The sequence below is a fragment of the Trachurus trachurus genome (assembly GCF_905171665.1).
Source record: "Trachurus trachurus genome assembly, chromosome: 13".
Lineage (NCBI taxonomy): Eukaryota > Metazoa > Chordata > Actinopteri > Carangiformes > Carangidae > Trachurus > Trachurus trachurus.
The window spans coordinates 15,937,979-15,950,343 of NC_139892.1; the positions used below are offsets into that span (position 1 = coordinate 15,937,979).

The 12,365-nt window shown below is 41.7% G+C and overlaps 1 protein-coding gene across 5 annotated transcripts in view; it reads right to left on the reverse strand.

Moving 5' to 3' along the window:
- The window catches only part of dscamb (Down syndrome cell adhesion molecule b), a gene marked incomplete at its 5' end in the record, with an annotated part of 107,532 nt that overhangs the window by 21,944 nt on the left and 73,223 nt on the right, over positions 1-12,365 (reverse strand). For all 5 annotated transcript variants that reach the window (XM_083984562.1, XM_083984560.1, XM_083984563.1 and 2 more), the window contains 3 exons: positions 7,766-7,945; positions 10,775-10,894; positions 11,029-11,307. In XM_083984562.1, the coding sequence (XP_083840688.1) occupies positions 7,766-7,945; positions 10,775-10,894; positions 11,029-11,307 (579 nt within the window). The remainder of the gene's footprint in view (positions 1-7,765; positions 7,946-10,774; positions 10,895-11,028; positions 11,308-12,365) is intronic.

Genomic DNA, 12,365 nt, shown 5'->3' on the forward strand with positions numbered 1-12,365 from the left:
TGTGTGAATGTCTGCACACTCCTGAATAATGTGTCTGCGTGCATGTGTATGAGTGTTTTACCGTGAGTGCATATGTATGAAAGTGTGTGTATGAGAGCGGCTGTGTCTGGGGGAGCTAAGTGGGCGAGCACAGAGAGCAGAAAAGACTTGTGCTCATGACACATCTCAGCCACACTACACGATGGAGGAGAGAGAGAGAGCATGTACCCCTGCAGCGCTAGCTATGATCCCTCTCTCTCTCCCTCGCTCTCTCACTCCATCATCCTCCTCAGGCTCCCACCAGGACAGTGATGATTTAATGATGAGAGAGACCACTTTGATTATTCATACACAGCAGACAAGTCCGCTGGCCGTGCTGCTGTCTCCCACAGACACACTCGCATTCAAACGCGTACAGACATGCACGGACAATGATACACACACACACCCCCACTGCACAGTCAGAAATACACAAATAAAAACAAATAGATAGAGATACTGGCGTTGCACACATGTACTGTATGCAAGTACGCAGGCACACTGACAAGATATAAAAATCATAGGGAAGCACATGCACGAACAAATGCCAACCAAAACTGAAGCAATGACACACAAACATGGTTTTAAAAAAAGCAAGTTTCCCCACACGTACAGTACAGTATTCCCCATGGGACAGATATTTGTAGAAAACTTTGTAATCATTTGTTTTTGGCACCAGACTGGTAGGGTTCATGGTACAGTAGGAGTGCCAGGAAGGTTAGATCATCACAAGTCAATTAAAGCACTTGAGATTATAATGAATCATTTATTATACTGTACTTGTGTGAAATGACAGTTTTGCCTGATAGTGCCTGAATTACTCGGATGTGTTTAACCTCAGGCTCGAAAATGCTTCAAATTTTGCTCTTTTGTTACTAATTATTTAACTGGTAAATACATTAAATTGATGTACTGGCATTGTAGGTGTACGCATTTGCATTAGGGCCCGACTGGCTTACTATGGCTGATTCTGACTGATTCATATTTATTACTCCTTATTAGTCTCTAACACTCAATAGATTTCACCAAAATCCAGAAATATCAACGTCAACACTGTGCTATAGGTGATGAATTTCAGATTCCAGATTCATAATCTGGCCAACATGAATGTACAAAATTTCATTCCAACATGTCTTAGAAACTTCTTTATGCTATATGTGATACACTAATATTTACTAATAATTTTGCCAGGTCTCCTGTGTCACTCTAATTTGTTCACATTAAGTTAAAATCAAGGAAGTTAATAAGCACACAGGCAAAAACCTCCAGTTGCCCCCAACACAAATACACACAGTTTTTTGAAACATGTTTTTGTCTATTTTCTCACTGCTCATTTCCGTCTTTGAAGCAGCCGGCAAAAAATCAAAAGGGGGAGCTACTTGAATGTGTTTGTATGCATGTACTGATATGCATGTAGGCCTGTGAGTGTGTGTGTGTGTATGCGCGCGCACGCACAACCCCCACCCACCCCCGACATGATGGAATGTGTCAGACTTGGGACTGCCAACGTTTAAACCTCATTTCTTATTCACTCGCAGCCCGTCCCTCTCCCTCGCTCCCCACACCATCATCCCCTTTCCCACTGCCCCCGCGCAGGAAATCGCTGATTTATTTTGCATAGCAACTATGAATTTTAAGTGAGTCCTATTAAGAGAGTCTCCTCAGCCCCTTCTCTAAATGTTATTGCTCCTTAACAGGGGCTATTTTCTCCATCTAAATCTGAGGCCTTGGCAGTGCGAGTTAACATCGACAAAGCTTGTGTTTGCTCATTAAAAGACCTTGAGAAAGGGCGCACAATGACAGCACACAAGGCCATGTGTGCGTACTCTGTACGAAATCATGTGTGCATGAGAGGATTCGTCATTCGTACTGTATGTTTGTATGTGTTAGCACATGCTTGGCTGTGTAGGTGTGTGCACTGAATGTTCCTGTATATGAATATACATATGAATACATCTGTGTGCATTTAGAGGCGTTTCAATCTTCTGTAACCTTGTGCTCTGTACTGTACTGTATGTGTGTGTGAGAGAGTGTGTGTGCACCTATTCCTGTGAAGGAAGTATGTGTAGCAGATTGCAGTATCTAAAATGTTCTACAATCTTCACAAATCTTGGTTGTGCTTCAGTGGCCCGAGCTGAGGTGAGACTACTCACTCGCTTCCTCCTCATCTCATCTCTATGCATCTACCGTGCAGCACTTGCAGGGCCCCAGGCTAAACCTATTCTTTTTGATAGCCCATAATTGCTCGGTTGATGTATATTTTTTAATATCCAGTGATATTACAGGGGCCTGGTAATAAAACATGGGTGGGTAGAGGAGAAAGTGTGAGTGGGAAAAGGGGAGACAAGGGAGAACAAGAAAGCTGAGGGTGTAGAGAGGGAGGAAAGAGAGGGAACAAAGACAGCAAGGTACAGAGAGAGAGAGAGAGAGAGAGAGAGAGAGAGAGAGAGAGAGAGAGAGAGAGAGAGAGAGAGAGAGAGAGAGAGAGAGGTATGGATGGAATAACACTAGGCAGGAAAGATGGACTTTCTGTGACTTAACAGGGTGGAGGAGGCTTCATCCTTACAAGGAGATGTGTTCAGAGGTGAAAACAGCCCAACTACTGCATCACACAGGAGCACCATTTGAATCAGAAGTGTCACCAACTAACCAAAATAACTTGAAATGGTGGTGAAAATGGTCTAATCACTTTGAGATAAGTGTAAAGCTAAAACAATTAGTCAGTGAATTGATGAAGAGAAAACTAACTGGTTTGATAGGTGATTAATCGTTCCAGTCCATTTTTAAGCAAAAATCTCAAACATGTATACCTGTGTGCTTCAATCTCTAATGCTTAAATACAGTGTCTCTTGTTGACAATGTAATGTTTCCAATTGAATCATCGATTAAGTAAACTGACAGGTAGAGGGTGGCAGGTAAACTGCGGTAATGTAAGCCTGGCATGCTAACTTTTGCAGCTTGTGTTGTTGTGCAGACCATTAGTCTACTGTTAAATCTATTCATGTTTCTCAGTGGTTTTAGAGGGGTCATCACAATTTTGGCCCATTTCAAAGCAATTAATTGATTAATCAAGAAAATAAACAGCAAACTAATCTCAACTCGTTACTCGTAAATCTGATGAGTTGCGCTTAAATCCTGCTTGGATTCACAACACACACGAATACAACTAAGCTGATTACTTTAGACTGAGCAGCACCTCTCTGTTTACTGTATTAAGGTTTCCTTTTCACAGAGTTGCCCTGCAACATTTCACACATTAAAAAGATATTTAGTCATCTGAGGCACAAAAAGCGTTGTGTGATCACACTGACAAAACAATTCTCCTTTGTCACTTTACAGGATTCACTGTGCTGACATCGTTATTAAGAAAGGGGACTAACATCAAAGCATGCATGGAGACAGGAACAGCACAGACTGATGTAGAATGATTGTAAAATATGATGTATCACTCAAATATTCATCTGGGTTTAAAACAATTTTGCTAGCAGAGTAATTCAATGAAGTTAAAAAAAGATCAATAAATGGTAAATAAATATATGCTTTGTCGTGGTAATGGGGGATTTAGCCACTCCGAGGCCACTCGCAGCTGCCAGCAAATAAACAAGGGTATAAAATGAAACAAATAATGAGTTGTTTATCTTTTTAATCTTCTCCTCATTGCTGGAAACATAAGAAACAAAGACAGCCAGAGAGTGCGAATGAAGCAGAGAATCATGCAGACTGCTCTTCCCTTGAGCCCCTTCGACGGCTACTAATTGAAGTATTGACGGATTTAAATGAAGCAGAAATGCACTCAAGAGTTCCAGCATCTAATAACACACACATGCACTTGCATGCATGCAAACACAAGCAAACAATCACGCTGCATACAAGCAGAATGTACACAACACCCCATGCACAGATGCACAAATGAAAACATGTGACTGCAAACACATATGCAAGCACTAGAACATGCTTGTAGTATGTATGATTACAAACATACTGTGTGTTTAACAATGAAGAGAAATGCACACACACACACACACACACACACACACACACACACACACACACACACACACACACACACACACACACACACACACACACACACACACACACACACACACACACACACACACACACACACACACACACACACACGAACAAAGCTACGGAGATGGTGGCATTGTGGGACATGTGCAGCAGTGTAATGGTCTTCCTTTTTCAAACCATTCATGCGAATAAGCACACTTTTACAGAAAGCATCTTGAGTGTAGGAGTACAGTTTTGGGTTTAAAGGGCATGAAATGTGATCGGTTGATGAGTGACAAGCGTACGACAGAGTCTGCATGTAATGGCTGAGCAGCCAATGGCAGCAGAGGACGGACAGCATAGGGTATTATCATAGGTCCAAAGAACTTACAGCTGTTTCCTGTAATGTGAATTATTCTAGCTATGGCGATGACAGTGTCAATGCTAAGTGAATCATGAATGACTTAGAGGTTTTAAATAACACTGCAATTCAGGAGTAAATGGACAGAGCATAAAAAGAAAATTGTACCACATTTAATGTAATTCTGATGATGTCACAGAGGCATTGAAAATTGGCCCATTTCAAAATAAAATAAAAATCTTAAGATACTGCCATTGGCATCAAAAATCAAGTATTGAACAGCAGCAGTCTGTCCATGTGTTTTAGCGGTTTTAGCAGTCTGTTGTTTTCTGTGGCAATTAGAACATGTCACTAGCTCGTTCAAGGCTTTGAGTAGAGATTTGTGTGATCACTGCAGATAAGGGCAATTTCATACAGAAAAAAAGAGCTTAATTTATTTAATGAATCTATAGCAGTAACAAACTCTAACTAATGCCAAGACCTCTGTGATCGTTAAATCAGATCCCAGTGGTTCAGAGTTCAATAATGTTATCTAAGGACAGTTGGTGATTGTTAAAATTTACATGGATAGTGCATGTTTGATTTGTTTTGCAGAAATACTACAAGAACAAAACTAAATCAGTTCTTCCCAAAACTGCCAGGATTAAATCTGCATCTATCATTGCAATTAACTGAATTAACTTTATTATATTTTAATTAACTTGTATATTTCCTGAAGGGATTCTGAGGGTAAGAAGAGGACACTCTGTACAGATGTGTCTCACAAAACAGCACGTGAAACAAAATAGTTTTTATTCTTAATTTGGAGTGAATATTTCAGTAGTAAGAATACACACTGCATAGGGTCAATACGTCAGTGTGCATAAAGGAGAACAATTAACACACATGCAATTAACTTGTATTATCCCACTTTGCTCATCGACTTATGGAGTCAACTATGTTCCAATTTAACCCTAACCCTAAAACTGACTCATACTGCAAGAAAAAAATGTAAATTCATCTTAAGGTGAAGATATGGATATAAATCATAAAAGTTGTAAATAATGTTACAATACAGTTCATGTTAATGAAACAGCTAGGTACGGGAAGAAAGCTTACATTATTCAGCAGTGAAGCTGTTGAAATTCACTTTGATAGAGCTGAGTACAACATGAAACTGCAGCCTGAAGCAATGGCAGCGTGCATTCGGTGGGTCAACTCTCTCTCTCAGTCTCTCTCTCTTTCTCTCTGATTATACAACTGACTATAAAAACTAATGAATCTGAAACTGTGCATTAATTTGCTCTCATCTCCCACATCATTACAAGATACACACTTACAAAACTATATGTACATAAGCCACTACTCTTGCTAATAATGTCCTACAGTATATATCAGTATTTAATTGTTCCCTAAACACACACATGCGGCAGAGGGGTCTCAGTAGTGTGGAGGTGTGTGTCTAATCTTCTAACTAACTTACTAACTTCTAACTGTATGTGCAAACACACCAGGCCTGATTGTGCTTATAAATGTCTGCAGTAGTAACGCTTTCACATTTCTAGCACTGCCCCCCATCTTTACCATACAATAGAAAACACACACTCTGAGAGGAGAGAGACAGGGAAAAGAGTTGCACTGTAGCTCAGTGCAACAAGAGCACTGATTGGATTACTGATCTATATCATCTCACTGTAACCTGTTTATGGTCAGCCATCTCTTTGACTCTGAAAGAGTCATATTGATATGATGGAGTCCAGTAGATACAGCACAAGCATATCATGAACAAATACAGCTCCAGTTTATTATCAACATTTTTCATTTAGTATGACAGAGATTGTTCTCTTGTTGTTTTCTTTAGTTTAAATATATTTCTTCAAAATATATATTCATATGACGATATAAATATATGTGGAGTTTGATATGCTGCAGAGAGTTGAGTCTACTGTAGCAGCAGCCACAGTGTTTGTTCTCTGTTTGGTAGAAAATGGAGGCAAAAAAAAGGTTAGTACAGCCATAGGTCAACTTGCTGCATAGCAACTGGGTGCTACAGTCAGCAAACCGACCTATGAAAACACAAAGAGCATGTTCGTCTCTGAGTCTGCTGCTGTAGGGCTGACAGCTTCACACAGCGCTGGTTCTCATCCTTGTGCACAGCGAGGCTTAATTACAGTGACACATGAATATCCATGACATGCCGTTGATATTAACGATAAAAAAAAAAAACAAGAAAAAAAAAACATATCCAGAGGGCGAGTTGTACACAAATTATTCTGTTGGCAGGCCTTCCACAGAGAGGTCAGAGATCAGGGTTGGATAAAGAACTTTTAGAGCATCCAGCTTCTTCTGTTGTGTCCAATCAGAGTCATATTACAAATTCAAATTGAGTGCCTGTGCCAAGTAACTGTATTCATGCTCATATGCAACAATGGCTGTGATTACAGTTTTGATGACAGTTATGCCTGCTTAACAAGATACTGTATATACAGTAACACATATATTAGTGGGTGGGTGCACAAATCTACACAGACAAGATGTATAGGGTTGCCAACTGTCCCTCACATGTTTTTTATACTGCTGCATATATCAGAGTTTGGACTTGTAAGGGGACAGAAAGAAGAAGTGATAGAGACACAGAGAGGGCTGCCCGTCAGCAGGACTCCTCGTGCTCCAGTTTGATAACAGTAGCGAGGGGAAAATAAGCCCCGCTCACGTCTAAGCACCATGAAAATTAGAAGCCACTCCTAGCCCTATAGGGGAGCTACATGCTAACGCTTACTGGAAGTAGCAAACCTAGTCGGGGACACTGAACACAGCAGTGAGAAGTGCACACATGCATGCAGCGGAAATATACTTTACGTAGACTCAGTGGAAGTAGCAGCATTACAAGCTGTATGCAGATGTTTTTGTACAGAAAGAGGCTAAATAACTCCACATGGTCCTTTAATTGTACTATGAGAATGGACATAAGCCATCCCTATTCAGTAGGTGCACTAATGGTCTGTTTTTTCTACAATTGGTCTTTTGATGCACATCTTCAGATTTACTTGATGTCACGTCTTATTTTGTGTTGTTTAGGTTCTTATGTGTTTTTCTATTGGGCTGAAACTCATCGCAGCCTCTTTAGCTGTGAATGGATTATTACCATAATCTTCTACACTCAGACTAAATTTCTTGATCATTTGCACAGCTTGTCTAATGCATCTGCTGATCTGCATCTCCCTTCACTCCGTTTATTTAAATGAATGTTGATCCACTTTAAGAGGAGCCATCAGTAAAAACCCCACAGCTGGATATCCTCCTTAAACAGCTGCTTGTTGCTGCAACCGACACATACATTTAAAATACACATTGATTACTGCCCATCAGCTGCTATTGATGTTGGGCTCTTACTTTTGACGGTGAGGTACATGGACTTGCTGACATCAGCTCCCACGTCGTTGCTGACCTTACACAGGTAGAAGCCACTGTCATCCTCCAGCACGTGTTTGATCAGCAGCGAGCCGTTGCTCAGCAGCTGGATACGAGAGCCGCTGTTCAGCAGGATGGGCTGAAACTGGGGGACACCCGCACCTGGTACAAGTAGGATCAATAGATAAGATAAAGAGAGAGACAGAGAGAGATTTTGAATAAGGATGATATTTACAGACAAATATAATATGAAACTTTTTATATGATTTCATATAGTGTAAAGGAATACACAAACATGCCCACATGGTCATTTCCAGCAGAGAACACAACGTATGGTGCTCAGACAGCATACACTACTTAACAGTAAGCTGACCCCCAGTGTATCAGTGTGTGTGTATGTGCATTCATTTAGCCCTGCCTCTGTGTTTACAGATTTGATAACAAAGCCCGTCAGTTTTACGGAGGATTGTAAACATGTTTCTTAACACCAGGCCTAAATCCTTAAAACCGGCAAACATCTGCTGAGCAGAGTGAAGCGGACTGAGCTGCTGGTGTGATGCAGTCACAAGAGACATAATGCTCATGTTTAACAAGACAGCAGATTGGTGCAAGGGAACAACGGGCTGAAGAGGAGCAGGGAGGCCTCGCATGGCTGCTGGCCTTCAGCTGGCCACTGAGACTCACAGTTTGTTTACAGTAGCTAGACGGGGATTTTTCCTGACTCTTTGTTCCTGTGTTTCAACTCTATGGATTCATTCTTTTCATTTGCATTGGTTGAAGTAGTCAACAAGAACACACACGCACATAAATGGCCTTAAAACACACTTTGATATAATCTAAGTCGAGGACAGACTCATCCTAAAGGCATGGATTTGTCTGGTCTGGGAGCTAGTAGAGCGATGCTTTGCACAAGTCTACCTTCAATTCTCACAAGTCCAATACGACTGACATTTGAAATCCGTCACTGAAGCCTCGTCGAAATAACTGAACTTGGCATTCTTGACATATCCTGTGTTTCTGCTTGCATGCAATTAATATCTATCTTTTTAATAGAAAATGATATCATCAATCTTTCTCTGTTATTAAACCTTGCAAAAGCTCTTCCTGCAATGGTGGCCTTAAATCTGCAGGAAATGTCATGACACTGAGTGAATTCTAAGGCTAACGTCTTCAGACCAGGCCCCTCTCATCATAATGAAAGCACTGTATTCCACCTTGCTCATGTAGTATTAAACACATGTGTGAACTGAGCCAGACGTGCATTAGCACGTGTTAAAGTTAGCGTGTAGAGATTAGGCCGTTTAGTGAGCTGTGGGTTTTTGCTTTTTAATTAAAATGCAGTCAAGTGGCCATGGCAAGCAAAGGGTCAAGTGGTGACTTTGTTCCTGCTCCCCTGGCTCGGAGAGGGAGGGAGATGTGTTCTTCCTTGAATTATGGATTTTGCATATCCAAATAGTGTGAGTCGTTATGCTAATAGCAGATGACCTTTACTTACTGTTCCATATCTCCCAGAGACACTCATCTGGCTCTTAGCTACTTCTGTTGCAGTAAAAGCATGCCAGACAGTCATTCTGTGGACAAACTGCACTCTGGCTTGCAACAAATTAAACGACAGCTTCCCCAGCCACCTACCCTTAACGCATTTTTTTTTTTTTTCCAAGGTGATAAACGTTGCCATTTTGCCTCAACCACATATTATAGAGCAACTGATAAATTGTGAAATACCGAGGTAAAAATGTGTGACTGAGGCCCCAAAACCTACAAAACCAAGCTGCAGTCTGCTCAATTGAACCATATGGTGCTTTCCTCTGGATAGGTAAAGCTCCTTCCAAACGCTACGAGTGAGCAGACACACACACACACACACACACACACTGCTCAGTCTGATCCCTCCATACTGATCAGGACCGGTCAGACAGCGCTAATCAGGCATGAGTCCTGTTTGTCTCACATCCACACACACATACACGCACACACACAAATCGCATCAAAGGGTAAAACTAAAAGAAAAAAAAAACCTAGATCAGATTCTTTCATTCCTTTGATCATGGGGCCTTGTACGTACACACACACACACACACACACACACACACACACACACACTTACACACCACTCCTCATTGGTCGTTGTCCTTCTGTTGGTGAAGCTTTCATCCCTGGTTATATGGATGATGGAGCAAACACCTGGGGCCCCCTCTTCATCTGCCCCTGCTCAAGTGGCCGAACTCACCTGCTGCCTTCCTGCCTGTCTGCCTCTGTATATCTGTCTTTTGTGTGTGTGTGTGTGTGTGTGTGTGTGTGTGTGTGTGTGTGTGTGTGTGTGTGTGTGTGTGTGTGTGTGTGTGTGTGTGTGTGTGTGTGTGTGTGTGTGTGTGTGTGTGCGTTTGTGTGTGCGTTTGTGTGAGTGTGTGCGTTTGTGTGAGTGTGTTTTATATTGTCTGTCTTCCTCTCTGATGATTCTCTAATGATGCAGGTGGAAACCCTATAAGCCTCCAGCCTGTATTTTCAGTACAGATGGCTGTATATATATATATATGTGTGTGTGTGTGTGTGTGTGTGTGTGTGTGTGTGTGTGTGTGTGTGTGTGTGTGTGTGTGTGTGTGCGTGTGTGTGTGTGCGTGTGTGTGTGTGTGTGTACTATATCAGTGCATTTGCTCACATACTGTAAGTGCTGGTTGTGGATGAAGCAAATTGAACCCACTCACCTGCAAAAACAATACCACTGCCACACCAGCTGTGTATAGCACTCACCTCTGGACACAGCTGCTTGAAGACACACAACCTAAGTATCTAAAAGGTGAGGCTGTGCTAGCTGCACATAATATCTCAAACTGGCTGACCAAAAATATCCTCCATTTGATTATGTATTTTCTATTTACAAGTGAGTTAATGTAGATGTAACCTTCAATGATGATAAAAAAGGAGGCTGTCCATTTTCAATATAGACCACAAACATCATCGATGTGTGAATGTGTGCTGTGCTTAACGTACCTTTGGAGTGCTCCCATACAATGGTGGGTGGTGGATAACCTTCGGCAGAGCAGTTGAGAGTCACAGTTTTCCCATAGATGCCATCTTGATCCTCGGGCTGAACCACAAACTGAGGAGGAACTGTACAAAGACACAAACAACAGTCAACATTTATAGATAAAATTCATATAGACCGGAAGATTTTATCTTTAGTGAGAGAGGAGGAACAATAAGTGAAGTTACAGCAGTCTGTCTGTTCCTTTTCGCTGTCTCACCTCTAACAATCAGCTGACTCTGGTGCTCGACGGTAGCAGCCTCGTTGCGGGCGATGCAAGTGTAGTTGCCATTGTGGTCGGGCGTCAGGTTGGAGATTCGCAGTGAGCTGGTGAAGTCGATGTTGTCCACGGTCACACCCAGGCTGACGGGAATGGGCCGTCCATCCTTCTGCCATGTGATGTCCAGTGGCCGGTCGCCTGACATGACCACGCAGGGGATGAAGACTCGCTGACCGATGGTAAAACGCTGGAACTCAAATGGCTGGATGTAGGGAGGGACTGCAGACATATATGAGGAAAGAGAGGAAGAAAGACAGGGATTAAATGTTATTTCAGCCTTGAGTTTCAAAGATCATCCTAATTCCCCGGATTCAGTGGCAGGTACTGTGTCCTTTTTTCAGAATAATCCTTCAATCTCCTAACTATCTTGCTTTAAAGAGGTCACTGAAGGAACATAAAAGACCTGAATTGCAAAGCATTTGGCAATAAGTCCCCATCATTCTCAGACTGGAACATTTTGTCCTTCCAGAAAAAAAGAAGCTACAAGCACACACAGACACTGAAAAATAACTAATTCAGACGGTTTGGAAAAAGAAATCTAAGTTTTCTGTCTCTCTGTCAATCAATTATCATCTAATAATCTACTAACCTACATACTTACAGATGTGCCACCCCGGCTGCTCCTTCAATCAACCATTTAATCCAGTGATCTAAAAGCCTGATTGCAGCCGTAGCTAGTATCCAGCAATAAAAAGAAAGTGTGTGTTCAAAGTCAATCTGGCTGCATAATATAATCACACAGTTCTACAATAAGATGCATTCAAATTGCCTGCACTGTCTCTGGGAAATATCCAGCCATCAGACAAGTCATCTGTGTTTGAGTGTCCAGTGAGTTCAAATAACTGTAAAATAAGCAGCACTTTAGCAGCTTATTTAATTCACAACAAAGTGGAGATAATGGACTCCAGGGATCCCCAAAGACACTTCCGCATTTTAAGCATGAGCAGAGTAAATTAACAAATGCACTCGCTCACTATAGCACCACTGGGAAGTGTTGCTTTATATCATCACTCTCTTCTTTCGTTCCGACTCTCTCTCATCCCTTACTTCCCTCCGCTCAGTGGAAAGTGTAATATAGTGACAACAACCTTAACATACTGTACAGAGGCGAGGAAATGGGGCATAATGGGGAAGCCCTTTTTAGTATTACCTATTACAGGCTGTAAGATCTCAGTGGAGATCAGTCACTCAGCTCTTTAATATCACTGATACAGTCTTCAGAAGATACTCTGATGTGCTGAGGAATATCAGGTAGATTAATTCAGGCTGCTGAGATC